Source organism: Lactuca sativa, chromosome 1, assembly GCF_002870075.4.
Source record: "Lactuca sativa cultivar Salinas chromosome 1, Lsat_Salinas_v11, whole genome shotgun sequence".
Classification (NCBI taxonomy): domain Eukaryota; kingdom Viridiplantae; phylum Streptophyta; class Magnoliopsida; order Asterales; family Asteraceae; genus Lactuca; species Lactuca sativa.
In genome coordinates, this window is record NC_056623.2 from 77,580,120 (window position 1) to 77,600,714 (window position 20,595).

At 37.1% G+C, this 20,595-nt stretch overlaps 2 protein-coding genes across 2 annotated transcripts; both read right to left on the reverse strand.

The window, feature by feature from the left end:
• Window positions 1-382: 382 nt before the first annotated feature.
• LOC111886030 (histone H2B.7) lies at window positions 383-1,000 on the reverse strand. The gene has a single exon (XM_023882269.3). It carries the CDS (start codon window positions 930-932, stop codon window positions 492-494), a length of 441 nt encoding a protein of 146 aa, XP_023738037.1. The 5' UTR covers window positions 933-1,000; the 3' UTR covers window positions 383-491.
• A 7,807-nt stretch (window positions 1,001-8,807) lies between these two features.
• LOC111886029 (probable histone H2B.1) lies at window positions 8,808-9,444 on the reverse strand. Its single transcript, XM_023882268.3, has one exon. It carries the CDS (start codon window positions 9,366-9,368, stop codon window positions 8,922-8,924), a length of 447 nt encoding a protein of 148 aa, XP_023738036.1. The 5' UTR covers window positions 9,369-9,444; the 3' UTR covers window positions 8,808-8,921.
• Window positions 9,445-20,595: the final 11,151 nt, after the last annotated feature.

Sequence of the window (20,595 nt, forward strand, 5' to 3'; positions counted from 1 at the left end):
AATCTATAAACATAAACATTCCAAATACAAACCCCGAAAGTCAAGAAATTCTAAGCTTTTGATGTAAAACAATAATCTGCAGCTCGATGTTCTTTGTCTTCCATCAAAAAAGACGTACATGGATTAAAATCCCTCATCAAGGAAACGAGAGTATCTCGGGTTCAGTATTTAGATTCAATGATGGTGAAGAGTGACGGATGGTTATTGTGGTTAAGGAGGGTGGTGTTGGTGGTGTATCATTTTCGAGCATGCACATCACAACAATAAGAACATCAGCCAATTTAAGTTTTTTGGACTGAAATGTTGTAAATATTTGTAACATAAACCACAGACAATTAAAACAAACCCACTCAACCGGATTCAAATGTTTAACAACACTATATAACCAAGTCCAATTCATTGATACCGACATAATTCATCGAGAAAGATGAAATTTTCACAATAAGCAAACCCTAACACTGAACATCGATACAAACCCTAAACCCCCAAATCTAAGAGCTGGTAAATTTGGTTACAGCTTTCGTCCCCTCGGAAACGGCGTGCTTTGCCAACTCCCCGGGCAAAACCAATCTCACCGCCGTCTGAATTTCCCTGGATGTGATCGTCGGCTTCTTGTTGTACCTCGCAAGCTTCGAAGATTCCTGAGCAAGCTTCTCGAAGATGTCGTTGATGAACGAGTTCATGATCCCCATGGCCTTGCTTGAGATACCGATGTCAGGGTGAACCTGTTTCAGCACCTTGAAGATGTAGATCTTGTATGTCTCCACACTCTTCTTGTTTCTCTTCTTCTTCTTGTCAACAGCACCGGCGCCGGCCTCCTTGGGGAGCTTCTTCCCGGCCTTTGGCTTCTTCTCAGCAGGGGCTTTCTCAGCTGGTTTCTTCTCCTCCACTGGCTTCTTCTCAGCCGGCTTCTTCTCTGCCTTTGGCGCCATTGTAGGGATTTTAGTTTGTAAAGAAAGAGTGATGTTCTAAAAACAGAGAGATGATTGTTGTTCGTTGTGATAAGGAATGGAGGGAGAGTTGTGTTTATATACGGAATGTGAGGCGTGATCTGATTGGATGATTTTTGTTGACGAGGATCGTGGATTATGGCCGTTGATTTCTTTTGAGTAGTTTCAGCGGACAGGATTTAGTTTTCTAAAAGTGAGGTTGATGCTGGTTTTGACGCGGATCGACGTACTGGACGCTGATGAATTTAAGGAAGAGTAAATTACAATGTAGGTCCATGTGTTTTACATAATTTATTTATTAGGTATGAGATTTATATAATGTGTTTTACATAATTTATTTATTAGGTATGAGATTTATATATTATATGGGTTTGTTTAAAGTAATATTAAATAAAAAATTCTAAGTTTGTGTTTAGTTAAGAAAAACTGTTTTTATTTTTCGTTTTTCGTTTTTAGTTTCTGGTTTTTATTGGAAAATTTAGAAAACATGTTTAGTTAAAACTTATTCATTTTTTATTTTCAAATTTAGAAAATTAGAAAACGTGTTTAGATGTGTATTTTTCTATCGGTTTTCATTTTTAGAAAACGGTAGCGATTGTAGGGTGGGCGTGGGGACGATAGTGGGGGGTAGCGGCGGGGGGCAGTGGTGGTGTCGATGATGGCGATGGTGGTCGTGGTCGTGGTGGTGGTGGTGGCAACGGTGGTGGTAATGATAGGAAGTGGTGGTGGCGGCGACAATTGTGGCAGTGGTGCTGATGGCGGCGACGGTGGTGGTGTAACGGGGTAGTGATAGGGTAGTAGTAGTGGTAATGGTGGTGGTAATGGTAGGTCAGTGATTGTGGTAGTGGTGTTGGGTGGTTGTATGTGTATGGGTGTGGGTCGGAGGTAGGTGTGGGTTTGAGTTTGTGGGTGTGTGTTTGTAGGAGTTGGTGTGTGTGTTTGTGTGTGTGTGTGTGTTTATGGAGGTTGGTGTGTGTGTGTTTTTATGGAGGTTGGTGTGTGTGTGTGGAGGTTGGGTCCATGAAAATTTTAGAAAAAATGGACGAACTAAACGCGTTTTTCAAAATTCTCATTTTTTTGAAATTTTTCCGGAAAACGGGTCATTTTTCCGCAACAAAACACACCCTATACATTTAGGGTTTGGTCAAGTTGTGGAGTTTGGAGGCCATGGAGGGGTAAAATTGTATTTTACCCTCTTGGGGTCTAGTAAAGAGACTTAGCCAACATCTTTGAGGTTTGTTGATATCGATTCTAATTAGAGATATATGTAACATATGTTAGGCGGAGTCTAGACCGGTAGTTTGGGCATGGGATTTACTTGCTTTGCTTCACGAGGCGAGTCTTCTCACTATACTTACCTGAGTGGTAATTTATGCATGACCGGAGGGTCTTGATCATGTTACTGACCGGAAGGTCTTATTCGTGTTATTGACCGGATGGTCTTATTTGCTTATTCTGAGTTATGTGTTGTTATGCATATTGTCTTTGTGACTTATGTTGTTATATTATTTTTTTTATATGTTGAGCTATGACCGGAGGGTCCGTACCGAGATGTGAGACCGGAGGGTCTTCGCTGAGACACATGACCGAAGGGTTCGTATCGAGATATAGACATAAGAGGCTAATTATTGTATATGTGGTATCTTAGTGACTCATTAAGCTTCGTGGTTACAGTGTCCGTGGTTCCATATGTAAGCACCTAATCTCAGGGATTAAGGCATTTTTTTCAGGATCCAACCCTTCAAGACGAAAACCTGGCCTCCATGGATGATTAGGATCCAGTTTACGTGCTTGAGTACCTAGTTTTTGGTTTTTGGTTTTTGGTTTTTGGTGGAGCTTGAGGAAGAAGAAATATCATTTTGGTGCAAAGGACCAGCTTGGAATCACCATCTCCTTCAGATTTATGAGTTGTGTGAGGTATAAAGCTCCCATCTTGACCTTTGTTCTTCTTGATGCTACTTTAAATTGGTTTTGTATGATTTTGGTCCCTTTATTGGAAGATCTTGGAGCCTGAAGAACTCCAGATCTTGTGATGGATTTCTAAGGTCTTTAGGATTATGATGAATAATAAAAAGATTCATGGTTGGAGTTACTTTGTGTCCATGTTCGAGGTTTGGCCTCGTTTAGGACTTAATGGATTTAGAACTGTAGTTCTTGCCTTGTGGTGGATAAAGTTGAAAACTTTATCCATTAAGTCATTGAAAAATGACTAGATCTAAAGTTATGGGTTTAGATCAGGAAGGATTAAGCTCTTAATGAATAATATGGCCTTCTTCCGGGAACCACAACGTGGCAAAGGGCATTTCACATCGCAGTGGAGTCATACACGTCAACTGTTTTATCCTATTATGCCTATGACGTGGACATGAGGTCTCTACGTCATGATGACTATTTCTCCATACCGTGGTGAGTGTCTCTCCACGCCGTGGTGAGTGTTGACTTGTTTGACCGTTGATTGTTGACTTTTAACCAGTTTGATTTAGGTAAAAATTAAAGGTATTGGGCTATTGATTAAGGATCTATCTTTTTTTGGTGCTAGTTGGTTCATGGGACCAATCAGTGCAAGGAATAAGTGTGTTGTTGAGTTCCTTGGGTTTTCAATTCACATAGGATAACTTCATAATTGGTTGGTTATATCTCTAGAGTGGGATTACCTGTTCGAATGACTATCTTACCTCTTATTACATATAGTTATACATTCCTTGGAGATTTGTCGGTTGTGGCGTAGTGGTTTTTATGACACACTATATGCGGTAGTGGATTGTTAGACATGTAGACTAGTGTAGATAGTTTCATGTGTGTATGTGTTTGTTTAATTGCTTTTTTGATCTATATGTTACATATCGGGTGGTGGGTTGAGGGCTTGAGGCGATCCCGCTTTATGCAGTATGCTGGGATACCCGGACAAGCTAGTGGTGTGTTGTAGGTCGGGTGCAAACCAGTTGTATGTTGTAGGTGTGGGAGGGGGACCAATCGTGGAGTGGAGGCCCATAAGAGTAGTCCAGGTGTATTGTAGGCCTCGCGAGGCGGTCCAGTAAGACTGAAGGATCGTGTGTGTATGTATTATATGTGTATTGCGGTGTGTGGTATTTTGGGGGAACTCACTAAGCTTTGAGTAACAGTTGTGGATTAAATGTTTTTAGGTACCATTGGTGATCGTGGGAAGGCGAAGACGTGACTGTACACTCATCAACAACATTGGAGATTCCTTATTTATTACATTACTCTGATTTTCAAACAAAAAATTGTATTTTAGAACAGCTGAGTTTTCTTAACCAAGGTTTTATGAAAATGATGTTTTACCTTAATTAAAAATGGGAAAACATTGTTTGTGAAAATATGACATTACATTTTCATGAACAAAGGAGCACCAAATGGGGTCTGGAACAGTCGTCAAAAAACCAACGTTCACGGCGGTGCGTGGCCTACCGACGGCGTGTGAGGGCTATTTTGGCCCTCATTTGGGGTTGTTCTCGTCGACGGGAGGTGTTGTTGGATATTGGGAATATTGGGGGTGGTGTAGGGTTGCATTTTGGTGGGGGAACGGGGCTTCCACAATTGTGTTCGACAGCCCTTTTTCTTCGTCGGCAAGGATACCAGAGAGAGAGAGAGAGAGAGAGGACTAGAAAAAAAGGGGATTAGAGAGAGGATGGGTTAGATATTGAATGAATAAAAATCATATTTTAGGAAGAGTTAATAGAGATTTTTGGAGATTTTGGAGTACATCTCCATGATATTCCATGATTCATCATGATGTCATCAGTCGTTGCCTTGAGTCTCGTGCCACTCATCCGAACTCATTTTCCAAAAGTGTTTTTAGATTTTATCAAATTTGTTGAGTTTAGAAATTCAAACAAAATTCAAATCTGATACATGGAACTATGTGAAAACAACGTTTAAAGTTTCGCGCTTATAAAGTTCCAATCTGACTGTTTTCGTGAGTTTGCCTAACTCCAGATTAAAAATATCACAACAATGAATTTATATATTTGACCTAATTTTGAGTTCAAAAACACGCTCGAAAACTATTTACGAAATGTGTAGCTATCCCAACGAAGCAATACAATGTTCTATTCCGAAAAAACCAGTTAAATACTGATTTTTCAACCTTAAAAATGTCTTGACTACTTCGTATGAACTATGTTTTCGACATTCTATATATTCATGTGGTCGTGATAACATAATCTCTCCAATCTACTGATTAATTGTTCCTAAGTACACTTTATTTTTAGGTCATTAACAATACTTATCTTTGTGAATTGTTTTCTGTTTAATAATGATTGTCAACTTTTTGAGCGATTTGAACTTGAAGTATTCCATGCACAATTATGAGTAATATAACTTCCACTCCATCCAAAAACATAGAACACCATACAATATGTCCTATTATACTAGAGTTTGTGGTGGTTTGATCGACGAACTTTACATTTTTTTACCAATTGTTACACACGGGTTCATATTCACGACTATTACAACTTTCATATAGATTATTTATTCAAAATAATATTTTAACTATCAACGTTATTCAACACAATTTGATAAGTTTATAATAGGGTTTTATACAAATATTATATAATCATAATATTTATCCATATAACTTGTACGTATTATATACATATATACAAATAACATTTATACAAACATATATCATGTACAACGAATTATTATTTATTTATTTAAAAGAAATTTTATGTTATTAGCTTACATAAATAATGTCCTACGAAATGTTTATCAAAAAAATGTGGGCGTTACACCATACCTCATATATTTTCCAAACTTATAAAGTTTCTCTACAATGTTTGGAGCGTAGGCAACTCTCCAGTGGGAAACCATCTCAGCTTGATGGTAAAACCTATCCATAAAGTAAATTTCAATTTCCTCTAGCATTGTAGGAAGTGGTTTTCTCGTCATATTAATGATCATGGCATTAAAGCACTATGATATACCATTCTCTATTGCCTCACAAGGGAGGATCAACTAGTTATGGGGCTCTAAGCAAACCAAAATTTTAGGACCCTTTGACATTTACTATACTTAATGTTATAAACCCTCATCTTTTATCTGGGCTTAGGATCGACAATAATAAACTAAAAAGATTATACCGGTTGTCTTGAGATTTGAGAATAGAACTAGAAGATAAATGGAAAGCTCAAATCTAGAAAACTGAAAACTCAAATGCTGAAATTCGTTCCAACCCGATTCACTCACTGATTGTATATTTTGTAAATGTAATATGTTGTAATCAATGAAAAATGTCAATGGAATAAAAAATCACATAACTAAAAAAATAAAAACTGAAAAGTTATAAGTATTAACCTTAATCAAGTAATCAGATGACAACAAATAATGGAAAAATTAAAAACAAAAAGTCAAACAAATTCCACATACCGATTCAGTGACAGCCTTGAATCACCAGAATTCAGAAAATTTTGAACAATGGAGTTATCAAAACTTGTGGAGAAGCCAAGAATGGATAAGGAAAAGTGTTTCGGTGGTTCAGATGTTCAAGAATCGACAAGAAGAAGAGCATAATCGCTAATCAGAGTCCGATAATTTTGTGCAGCCCCTGAGAAGAAGAGAACAGTGATCGTCGCTTGTAGAAGAAGACTAAACAGATTGTGAGGCGTGTGCAGCGAGCAACGATTCAATAGATATAGATTGGATTGGATATTTGGGTTAAGTGGGGCCTCTATAAGTTGTGTCCCTAAGCCCTAACTTTATTTATAAACACATAAAGTCAACCTTGTTGCCTTAAAATCATACCCATGAGAAAAGAATGTTTTACACCAAGAATGTGGATTAGACATGATCCGGTCATAGCCAGTTTGAGTTATGTGCTTGATTTTCTCCATTATAGCTATAAATTCCCCCTCGACAATACGGTTGGCAGCTTTCCAAAACAAGTTATTTAGTTCTAATCCACTATATCTCTTCCCGAAGTTTACAATGATGTGTGTAACACATTGTTTGTGCTTAACATGTGGAAGTAGTTCTATAACAGCTTGTAATAAACGATGAAATATAAAAGGACAATTAGATTATAAATGCATACTAATTACATTAAGGATACATTAATATTTACCTTGTGTTGGTATGAAAAAGTAACAAGACCCCTACCACCACCAATATCCAAATCAACAACTAAAAGTTCAATAAACCAAGCCCAATTATCTTTGTTCTTGACATCAATCATTACCTATGCTATTGGATATACATGGTTGTTTGCATCTCTTTAAATATTAGTCAAAAGCTCTCACATGATCTGTGTCCCTTGAAGAAACACCCATCCAAACATATTACACGTATACAACTCATATTCCAACCATCCCTAAAATCCTTCAAACACACATAAAACATTTGGAAATAGTTCATGACACTTGTATTAACTTATACTCCAACCTTGGAAGTGCTCATTGGGTTAACCTAAGGATTTATGCAACATAATCTCATACCCTTGCATACTGTTCCTTTAACCTACCTTATGTCACATTTCTTGCCTTTCTCATATCCATTTAACATTTCCTCCTTATATACTTGGACTGAAAACCTTATACGTACATCTCCATTCATCTCATTCAATGTCATATTAGGCTTCCTAATTATATCCTTCAGGTGAACAGTTGCAACTAACGAAACATCAAAACTTATAATTCCTAGCGCATTGATGTATGTAACATATGGATTTAATTTGAATATGTTTTAAAGGTCTTTGGTGCAAAATCCCAAAAGGAGAAGTCTACAAGATCATCATCGAAGGCCTCGTCCCTTACATAAAAAATTTCCGGCCTTTTGACTTTTTTAGCCCAGACGACAAAGCCATTTGTTTAAGATGAAAATCAGAGGTGTTAGTGACACTATGGAACTCGATTATGGAAGGTAACAACACAAAATACATCAATTTCTCATTATCATCCATGCACTTTCCTAGTTCCATGTATTTCAACTTCAAAATGGAAGCTTTTGAATGCAACAATGGTGTTAGAAACCATTTTCAAAACCCTTTCCTTCCAAGACCAACTGTGTGAGGTCCTTTTTTATGCAGACATTTCTACTAAAATATGATGTTGGAAAGTATGGAGCGTATTTTGGAAAGGATTGTGTTGCATAACAATGGTGACTGATGAGGAGTTTAACGTGTTCTTAACCGCCTAAGGATTTGATTTTGAAACATCATCTCAATTATTATGGCTAATTAGAAACGAAAAATCCATTTAGGACTAACTTATAATCGGAATGTAAAACTTATAACTTTTATGATAATAACCAAACTTTGAAATGCTAAAGACTTACCCTTTGGGACTAGATTTATGCATTTTAAACTCAACGACAGGATTAAAATTGTGATTACCTGATGTGCGAATTGTTGCTGTTCTTGCTCCACTAATTAAAGGCCATTAACGAATTGGATGAGTGAATAGGTCCAATGTCATGTTGTCTCTTTGTATAATCAGCGAGAAGATGCAATTTAAAAAACGGAAATGGATCAATCAATAGTATTTGACCATTAATGTGTGCACACTGCATAACCATCATTTGTGTCCATTGCGTATAATCCATAGCAAATCCTACTGCAGATCTGGAAGATGTCTCCATGGATTTTATTACGCATCATCGTCTTCAAGACAAGGTGTAGTAAATGGCTATGGTCTAACCAGTTTTACCACTTCAATGCGATACTGCTTCAATATATGCGTTATTGTCGCAAAAACAGAGGATAATGAATACTTACAGTGAAAACAAATCAAATTTTGGAATCGGATACAATTAAAAAAAAAAACTTTTGGATTCGATCTGTGGGTTTAAAGAAATGCAATTGGTAAAAAAAACACATGTGTTAGATACGAAATAATGCACAAATTTGATCAAAATCCGTACGTTTAATTTCAATACGAGCTCTTACATGACAAAGTTGAAACATTTTTAAGTCGATCTGTCTTTACAATGAGTAAAATAAAACCCTAAACCCAAAATCTAAGAACTGGTAAATTTTGTTACAGCCTTCGTCCCCTCAGAAACAGCATGCTTTGCCAACTCTCCGGGCAAAACCAACCTCACAGCGGTCTGAATTTCTCTGGAAGTGATCGTGGGCTTCTTGTTGTACCTCGCAAGTTTCGAAGATTCCTGAGCAAGCTTCTCGAAGATGTCGTTGATGAACGAGTTCATAATCCCCATGGCCTTGCTTGAGATACCGATGTCAGGATGAACCTGCTTCAAAACCTTGAAGATGTAGATCTTGTATGTCTCCACGTTCTTCTTGCTTCTCTTCTTCTTCTTATCGGTGGCACCGGCGCCGGCTTCCTTGGGAAGCTTCTTTCCGGCCTTTGGCTTTTTCTCGGCAGGGGATTTTTCAGCTACGGCGGCTTTCTTCTCCTCCGCTGGCTTCTTCTCGGCTGGCTTCTTCTCTGCTTTGGGCGCCATTGAAGGGATTTTGTTTTGTAAAGAGGGAATTTGATGTTTAAAGAGAAAGAGAGAGATGGTTGAAACGTGAGATGATGAAAATGAAGGAAGAATTTGTTGTGTTTATATGAGGATTGAGAGGCGTTGTCTGATTGGTTGATTTTAGATGTCCCGGATTGTGCATAGAGACCGTTGATATGTTCTGGTCCATGGTTTTGCTTCAAGGGACGTGATTTAATTTGAGAAGTGAGTTTTTGTTGGCTTGACGCACGACGCGGATCAACATTTTGGCCCATATCCTATTTTTCTTTAATTTTTTTTAGGAAATTACAATATATTTATTTATACTGTATTATAAAATAAATTTGCTTTTTTAAAATAGATTAAATATATCCATACCCGACCCTTTTAAATAAAGGGTTAGCGGATACGGGTCGTTAACGGGTAAACGGATCAAATAAAAAATTATGCTCCAAACTCGTATAATTGATAAGGGTTTGGATTGAATCAGGATCAAAATCCGCTCCGTTGTCAGACCTATGTGTTTGACTTGTCGGATGGTCAAGGCCAACCACCAGAGGTCGCATGGCAAGCTGCAGTCATTGGAGGTTCTCATGTGGAAATGGAAACATATCACTATGGATTTCATCACCAAGTTACCTCGAACGGCTAATGGATTCGACGCGATATGGTTTATCGTTGACCGTGTGACCAATAGCACTCGCTTTTTGTCCATTCGAGAAAGTTTTGCGGCCGAAAAAATAGTCGGTTTGTATGTGCGCGATATTGTTGCTTGACATGGTATTCTAGTCTCCATTGTATCTGATCGAGATGTTCGGTTCACATCTCGTTTTTGGAAGAAGTTCCACCATGAACTGGGTACGCGATTGCATCTTAGCATTGAGTATCATCCGCAAACTGATCGAGATGTTCGGTTCACAATAATCCAGTCATACATAACCTACATATTAGAACCAAAATTGATTAATACAATAAATTTCAATAGATCGCTCAAGCTAACAATCGAAACAACAAAGAAACAAAACATAATAGATTATGATGACACCAACGAATGTTGCACCATACTAAACTGAAGAACTGATAACTGAAACCCCCAATTTGGGAAATCCATATGTCTCATACCGTCCATCCAAAAACTGCCAAGCCAAAGGTGCCACATCCAAAACCGCACTATCTGCTCCTAACGGACAAGCAGAATCAACATGTTCTGGCTGACTGCAAAATAAACATACATTCGACTTCCCCGACTATAATCGCGATTAAAATGACCCTCATGATCGCGCCTAAAACATGCAGAAACAAAAACGCATCAAATATCCCAATGAATCTGACCACACTCCCCATACAACCTGTGGGTCTCTCGATCTCCTGCCCGAAAGCCCGCCACCCCAGCCTTTTTGGTTGTCGTTGCAAATGCATGAACTTGATCCTGCTTTCTCTTCTGTTGCTGAATCTCCAACTACAACTCTCTCTCCCAGGCCGCCTCCACCAAACTAGAGAGAGTCTTATGACTCGAGATACACACACGTTCCCAAATTGAGATTTTAATCATCTTTAGTCAAGGATAAGAAATTATAGTTTATTTCAATTCTAAAAGCTTAGATTGAGATTTTAATCATCTTTAGTCAAGGATATATATATATATATATATATATATATATATATATATATATATATATATATATATATATACATGAATTTTATGTTAGAATGGCTCAACATAAGGAAATTCCATAAATATTACGTTCTCAAAATTCGATTATGATTACGGCATCCCTCTTCATAGTCAAATTATGAAAACATGGAAAATAAAAAAAAATATTGTAGCAGAAGACTGGTCTAGGATCATGTCTTCATGTGAGACATCATGAATCGTGCCCCATATGCTTCGGATATAGGATCGATTACATGTGCTATAATATTTATACCTTCTAAATTTTCCAAATGCCTATGGCATTAAGAGGGGCAAAGGTCTAGAATTGGATATGACTAAAATGATTAAGCAATTGTTGAGGATAATCTGAGGTTTACCAGAGATTGGTTGCTCATGGACAGTTGGAAGTATGGTGTTAAATTTTGGAGAGGAACCATATTGACATGTTCTGAAAAGAGGCGACTCTTGTTTAGAAGTGATAGTCAAAACGGGAATATGGAAATGTTTTTCCATATTGGGAGTTGGATATTAAGAAACTATGAGAAAGTTAGAAACTTTAATTAAAGAAGGATGTTCAAAGGAATGTACTTTGAACTTGAGATTTCGTCACCTTGGAATTGTCGTGTAACAATTTCCAGTTGAATCTATTGTAATAGTGTTGGTCAAGTCTTTGTGACTCTTGGTGCCTAGACATTACATAACAATATTGCATAATAGTGTATAATCTAACACATTTGAGCAGTGATAAGAGTTTGGAATTCTTACACTTACAATAAAGATTTGGTATTGTGAAATGAGCATCATTGGAATCATGTTCAATTGATATATTTCACAAAGTAAGGATCGTAGACAAACATAGTGTGCATACTTGGAGTATGGCATAACTATCGTTTACGAAAACATGGTGTACATGCTTGGAGCATGGGACAACTGTTGTTTTAATTCAAGTATTAAGTTGATTATTTGAAACATTATGCAATGAATAATGTGTAATCAATATGGTGATAAATAAAAGGTGTTCTATTTATATTCATAAGTTTTGAGACCACATTAGATTCGATTATTCTTATGTTTCCCTTTCAATGTTTTGACTTCCATAATAGTTGGGTTATTCTTTCCGGATGACCAAGTTATTTAAATCCTCCACAGTCAGTCATATGTTGGAAGTAGGTATGAATCAAGATTGTAATGAATTGGGCTTGTAGATGTCTAAGATGTTAGACATAGTAAAAGTTGCTACAACATTCATGAGTGCTCATAAGTTATGAGTATTGTATTAAACCCACAATCACTTGTATCACTTCATAGAATTTATCTCAAGTGACTGTAAGACGGTAATATCATATAAGTCTTCAAAACTAGAGATACAAGTTGTTGCTTATGAGTTGGTTGTACATTGATTGCGCGAAAACACATCATTAACTTGATGTTATAAAATGTGTCTTTTGTATAAATAAACAAGTAGTAGAGCAAACATATGAGTCGAAGTTTATCTGTTCCTTTTAGTCCTTGGAGGATTAGAAGCGATATATGGGCCCCTCGATGATTTTGTTTTGACCTATGTATCGGGCCCGGTCAGAACCAAATTGATGTGTTCAGTTTAGGTCTATGTCAAACAAATCGGAAATCAGGAAACAAACTGCTGGACAATAAGTATGACGTTGTTCCATGTATTTGTCCGGCTGATATCTAGAACAGAGGATTATATGATCACTTATCTAAAACGGCGCTTCGTAGTTCAAGAAAGTTTTAAGAGCTACGATTCATGGTCGGATCCTGAAGTCATGCTTGCAACCGTAGTTATTAAATTTATCCAAGTGGGAGACTGTTGGATAAAGTGTCTAAGTCCATAACTATATTTGAGATGTACTTGACCGACCCAACATGGTCCATTTGGGTTGCACTTCACCATAACAATTTGGATAGTCTTTTGAGAATAGTATAGTTATGATTTGTTAATATATTATAAGTTATAATATATTAATATGAAATCATATTATTTAATTAGTATTGATCTATAATTAATTTGGAATTAATCTAGTGATCAAAAGGTAACTAATTAAATATGGACTCTTATATTTATATAAAGTGGGTTAATGCTTGTTTAGAATGGGTTAAGCTTGCTTGGAAAGTCCATGGATAGTCCATGGAGCTTTAACCCATGGATCTTATGGAAATGAAAGGTCATGGGTATTAGGGTTTACATGGATGTAACCCTAATCCACCACACTATATAAATAGGTCCTTGGCACATGAAATGACACTAGTGTAACGCCCGTGTTTCTGGGCTTGCCATTTTTAGCAATGTAATAGTCTAGTTAACCTTTGTAACCTAATTTGAAATAATAAGAACATATCATTTGAGTATTATGTGTTTCGTGCTTAATTGCTTAATTATGTGATATGATGAATTAAGAATAAAATGAGCGTCAGAATTTAAGTGTAAAATAAACTTGATATCATTGGATAATGTTGTAGTAGTTGAAACGAGGTTTCCGAATATATATAGAACTCCCAAATCTGACTTCGTATGAGGAAGTTATGATTTTCTGAAGTTTCGATTGGGCAGTATGCAGCTTGAATACTCGATTTGAGATCGAGCGGTTTTTAGCCGAAACAATCTAAACGAGAATCGAAGATCTCGTTGTTAGTAGCGAAACGATGAAAAGTTAGGCAAGAACGGACGTCGGACGAAGAAGTTATGAATTTATAACAAAGTTTTTCTGTCCCGGCCTACTAAAAATAAATAATAAAAATAAAGTCAAAATTAGCCGACGGAGTCTAAACAAAAGTTGTAGAGCGTAGTCTCACCTACGCGTGGATATAAAGAACGTCGAAAATGGAGTTCGTATGAGGGAGATATGAATTTTCAAAGTTTATTAGATATTTAATATTTAATTTTAATTCAAACTTCCGATATTATCCGAAGAGGAGTCAGCGGACTCATCCGAAGTACGCCCAGCGTGACGAAGTCTAGCACTCGAGTACCTCCGATGATGCAGGCAATGACGATTTGGCAGTACGCCCCGCGTACCCCGAAGTTATGCCCAGCGTAACCCCGAGGATCAACCCTATAAAAGGGGATGCGAAGCCAGCTTCTTTCCTTTTCAAATTTCTTCATTTTTCTCTCATCTTTTGCCTCGTTTTGCGTGTCGTTTATGTTGGGTTTTGAGCATTCTAACACTCCTAAGTGTACATGCAACCCTAAATACCTTGGATCTATGTTTTATCTATTATACATGCAAATATGAACATCCAAGGTATTATCCTAATCTAAGCTATAAAACATTGAATATAACAAGATAGAATACATACCTATTTGATGTAGAATGTCTTCATGAAGCTTGAGTGCCTAGTGCCCCAAGTGTGACACCTCAAATGGTTCACACAACACCGAATACAAATGGAATGACTTGAGAGAACTTCACACTTCATGAAAATCGGCTAGCCCTTTCTTGCTCTCACTAGTGGCCGGTTTTGTCAAGAATAAGATATTTATATAGAGTTACAATTAGGGTAAACCCTAATTGTCATGACTTTCCATTTCCTTGGATCCATGGGTTCAAATACACCATGGAGCATCCATGGACCATCCTATGGGTTTTAGCCCAACTTGATTATCCATGGAGCATTAGCCCACTATACAAGTATGGATGATTTACACAATCAACCCATACATTTTATTAGTCTTCTTTTGATCACTTAATTAATCCTATATTAATTCTTGATGAACACTAATTAAATAATCTTATTATTCTTATTATTAATATACTAGAACTTATAATATATTAATAACCATAAGTGTATTATTTCTCCCATTATAGTCTATCCAAGTGCATGATGCCATGCAACCCAAATGGACCATGCCGGGTTGGCTCAAGTCTTACCAATTATAGTTATGGACTTAGACATTAATCCAACAATTTATACCCCGAAGCCCCGATAATATTCCCGAGCCCCGAAGCAAGATCCGAAGCCCTGAGAATCCCAAAGAGCGTTATTCCCGAGCCGAAGCCCTGCCCGCGAGGAGCCCGGTTTTTGTGAAGATCTTCCAGATCTACGGAGAAACATTACTTCTGCAAGCCGTAGTGCTGCCCGTTCATCTTCTGATCAAGTGAGTGTGTAGTCATTTTCTTCCATCACAATATTATGAAGTATTTTATATAAAATACGTGCTACGTGTATATATTTTGTTGTTATATGTGTGAATGTATATTCACTTTCTTCTATCTCATAGATCTGATTTATTATCTATGAAATACGTGTTATGTGTGTATGCTTCATCTGTTATGTGGAATATGTATTGATTAAAGCATGTTATACAGGTTCTTAAACTATGTATAAAAATGTATATTTTTATCTACTAATGTGTTGGGTAGAACATGGGTAGATAGTTGGTGTGTAATAAACAGATGAGAGGCCTCGATGTTGTTGGTGTTATTCTAGTCATTCAGTAGAGTATGGATGACGATCACGGACTATTCTAGACTGTCCTGTGGAACACTAGCAGACTCATAACCTGTAGGTGTTGTGAACGACGTGTTCACCGGTGTGCTCTATCCCCCTCATGGTTGCCTTTAGGATATTTATTGCTAAGGAATCCCCTTTGCAGTAATGTCCGTCCCGATGAAAAATCCTAGATTAGGTCCCTTATAATAGATGTTGTTTTAGGGACGTAAAGTGAGGATAACGGGAATGGGTAATCAGGTTTATTGTTGATTGTTAAATTAAATATTTTTTGTGGGTTGAAAACCCTATATGCTCACCAGGCTCCCAAGCCTGACCCACTCAGCTTATTTGTATTACAGGAAGTGGCGCAAGAGCTTAAGATGGACGAATCATCAAGTTGTTTTGTTTACAAGTCTGTATATGTATACATTGTTGAATGACTTGTAATGTTATCGTTTATGCTTTATGATTTGTATCGGAACATGACATCCCGACTCTTGATTATGAAATGAAATCATATTCCTTGTGAAATGTTTGGATAAATATCTATTTTATCATGTTTTGTTTTTGGGAACAAATTCCGCATCTCTTTCAAAATTAAAAAGGATTTACTCTGAAAATGTTTAAAAAACATAAATGAAATTGGTCTTTTTTGGCCGAGATTTTGGAGATGTCACAACTAGTGTGTGAGAAAAACCAATGGTGGGCCGATTTCTAAGTGTGCATACTATTCTATCAAGTTTTCCAAGTTGTGTAGTGATTTGTGATTCCATTTGAGGCATCCACATTATTGGTGTTAGGATCTCAAAACTCCAAGCAATCAACCACAAGAAAATGTATGTTATTCTACTAGTCTTTTATGCTACAAGTACCCCTTGTCATGTTAGTTAGGATGAGAACTTTGGAAAATTCTTATTTGCATGTATTTTAGAAAAAATATAGATTCAAGTTTTCTAGGGTTGCATGTACATCATAGGAGTGTTAGAATACTCAAAACCCATGATGTACATCGTAAGTCCTGTAGTTATAACCAGAGTCTCCTGGAGGGAGAGCGAGATATTATGTATAGATCTATACGGGGTTGACATCCCCCACGCCTGAGTTGTTCGCTACAACTAGGCAGGCCAATTTAGGGTGACAATTATCTTTAGAAACTGACGCCTGAAGAACGTCAAGACAGGCGCTCTCGTCACATTAGTATGGTTTCAACAACTCACATAGAGAATAACAATATTATTTTAAAATTTACACAAAACATACACTCAACATGTTTTACAAAGTATAAAACTATGTGCTGACTATTTTGCATTAATCTCACCACTTTGGTCTTAGGGTTTTAAGGCCACAATATTTCGTATAACAGAAAATATAGGATTTTCTGTAGACACTCTCTATAAAATTTTCAAACAAGGTAAAGAAAGTATACACATGATTTGGAACAAGACTCTCAAACTATTATTACAAAAAATACTGGAGTTTCTGGAATTTACAAACTATTACAAAGTTTTTCTTACAAAAATGCTTATGAACTCACCAACATTTTATATGTTGACGCTTTTCAAAATGACTTGTATTCTCAGGAACACAGTGAGCAGGTTTTTCAGCAGTGGACATTGACATTTGTCTTATTTTTGGATTATCATACATTATGTTATTTTGGATGTATTTCCATGAACAAACACAAAGATGTAAACAATGCATGTTGATATCGTTAATGTATGATGATGATGGTTGCTATGTTTCATTCATATTCAATTGTTATGATATTACAAGATGAAGTCACCCGCCCCCGGACGTTGTCGCCGTCCCGGTTCGGGGGTGTGACATTGTAAAGGAAAACCCTAATTTTTAGGGGCTGCACCCTATTTAAATAACATAATCCGCCTCTTGTGGACTCCCTTACCACCCTGATAGCCATAGAAAACCCTAATTAGACCTTGCACCTTCTTGAGTGAGAGAAAGAGCTTTTGTGAGCATTTTTGGTGTGTTTGTGAAAGATTTCAAAGCCTGGAGAAGAAGGAGCAAGGAGAGAAGCAATAGATCCGACATCTACACTGTATTGGCCACCATCGTGAGGTATAAAGTCGTTACCTTGAGCTCTAGTTGGTTAGATCCCTTTTCTTGGAAGTAGATGGCCATTTTTGGTGCAAAGTAGGGTCATACTCGAATCTGGACTTATCAAAAGGATATGGTTCCAGATATGGACCTCTAAAGGTCCCTAATGACATAAAGTTGCTCACTTTATCTGGCTTAGGCCTATCCATGCACAAGAACATTGTAAGAAGCTTAGTTTTGATGCTTTAGCCTTGTAAGGCCTTGCATTCACGTAAAGTTTGCAACTTTACGTGGTAACTACACTAGGGAATAGTGGATCTGGAGTTTGGGACCTTAGATCCCATTGAAAAGGGCTGAACACAAAAGGGACTGAAGGAACTCGTCAAGTCCCTTAGTTGACTCGACGAGTTGGGTAGGGTTTACCCGTTTTTTAGATTCAGAATGAGTGCAGTGAAGGATTAGGGTTTGGGGACTGCATGAGCTTTTAGTTTAGTGGACATTTGATGAACTCAATGAGTCACTTAGGTGACTCGACGAGTTAACATAGGATTTAGTGGAATGGACTCGGATGAACTCGACGAGTTGCTAGGATGCACTCAACGAGTTGAGGTCAACATGAATTGTTGACCTTAACCGTTGACCTTGACTTTGACCACGGTTGACTTTAAAAGTATTTACGGGATTATGACAAGTTAATCATATGTTGATTATAGGCAGTTGAAGAGGAGGAGTGCGTGAGATATATCTGATCTTAGCTTGTCAGTTCAGCACTCGAGAGGCGAGTCTCCTCACCATATCAATAGATCTAAGGCACCAAGGGCGGTCTATTATTGTTATGAGTTATGATTAGTTGGTTGTGGGATATGTGATATGCTAGTTATTTGTGATACTCACATGAAAGACCTCGAGGTGTTCCCAAGGCACTTATATGTAATACCTTAAAGGGTTTCCATGGCCTTCTAGTATATTTGTTTGTGTAGTTTGTATGTTCGTACTCGATTGTAAAGACCGTGTGGGGGTTCCTACGATAGGAAGACCATGTGGGGGTTCTCATGGCAGTTAGTTAAGACCATGTGGGGGTTTCCATGGCAGTTAGTTAAGACCACGTAGGGATTCCAGTGGCACTAGGTGTAAGACCCTAGAGGGTTTCCATGGCTTCCTTATATGTTCGTATTCATGGCTTATATATGTAGCTTTTATAGCTAATATGATATGTGTTATGTGGATTGTGTGTGAGGTATGCTCTCGGGAACTCACTAAGCATTAGCTTACAGTTTTTGGATTTGTTTCAGGTACATCCGAGCCAAAGGGCAAGGGCAAGGCTTGATGGCGCGACGTGCACTCTCTCTCAGGCGTTATTATGGGACACTCTAATGTTTTGAAATAAAATTGTTGTTATCACGAATTTGAAAACAATTGTATTGGGATTTCAGGATTTGTGGAAAGTATTTTGGTAAATTAAAAATGAAAATTTTCTTTTGAAAAATTGGGTTGTTACATATTACATAGTTAGTTGATGTAAACCTGAGCTTAGCATGGGACTCTTAACACTCTCCCACTTCGTGCTTCATTTTTTTCCAACGGATATATGGATCGTAAACCCTATACTCTACACTCACTTTAACAATATTTCCTCCATCGATGTGATCATGAAATGAGTCATGGACACCATTTTTGTTATCAACATTTCCCATTCCATAAAAAGTCCTACTTAATATATTTTCATCATATATTATGTTAACGACTGGTTCATTGTAGAGTTTTAAATAATTTTTAAAGGTATCTTGTGTAAAATCCCCGAATGAGAAGTCTACAATATCATCATCAAAGTCCTCGTCCCTTACATAAATATTTTCAGAACCTTTGACTTTTTTAGCCCAAATGAAAAAATAAAGGTGTTAGTGACACTACAAAACTCGATTATGGAAGGTAACAACATGCAAACACATCAATTTCTCATTATCGTCTATGTACCTTTATAGTGCAATGTATTTCAACTTCAAAATGGAAGATTTTACATGCAACAATGGTGTTATAAACCATTTTCAAAACCCTCGTCTTCCCGATATCAACTGCATGATGTCCTTTTTAATGCAAATGCTTATGCTAAAAGACAATGTTGAAGAGTACGAAGCATATTTTGAAAATGATTGTAGTGTATAACACTCGTGACCAATGAGGAGTTTAATTTGTTCTTAACCGGCTAAGGATTTGATCATCATCTTAATTATTAAGGCTAATTAGAAACAAAAAATTCATTTATGACTGATTTCTAATCGCAATGTAAAGCTTATAATTTTTAAGAAAAAACGGCAAGATTGGTCTCTCTGGTATTCAAAAAACATCAAAAATGTTTTCCGCTTGTATAGAAAGTCCAAAATCAAGATTTTCATATGGTTTTGGTCCCAGTAAAATTGAAAAGAACAATTATGCCCTTTCTAATTTATGTTTTCCATTTTTTATCTTTATGTTAATACTTTTTTAATTTAAAAAAAAGGGAACCAGCTAACCCACCCATCTCTCTCTCGTGTGTGTGTGTGTGTTTGTATCTAAATGGGTGCTCCTAAAACCATTAGAACACATCAAGCTTTTCATCTCCCTTCCCTCCCTCTCACCAGAAAAACTTTAATTATGAGTTAATAAGAAGCACTTTAATGGTGTTATCTAAGTTATAGAGGAAATAAATATGTGATTGTTGATTTGTTTTCTTCTGTTTCGTATTTGTTCTGGAGTCCGATAATCAAAGGCATCTGTGTGTATGTCTATGTTTTAATCTACTGTATGTATGTGTGTGTTAAATACAGTCGATTGATCCCCTTAATCAGAGGGTGCCTAGTCGATTTATCCCATAATTTGAACCCTAAAACGCAATTTCCTCCAAGACTTATTTGGTTTGTGGGCAAGCTAAAGGGGGTGCTGAGAAGTGATATCCATGAATGCTTCTGCAAAAACAATTCCTTCGCCATTATAATCAACCGGAAGAGAATCTATGGAACTTTTGATCACCGATATTGGAGAGATAAAGAATGTGATTTGGGGTGGGGTGGGGCTGTTGGGTTTGATCAAACT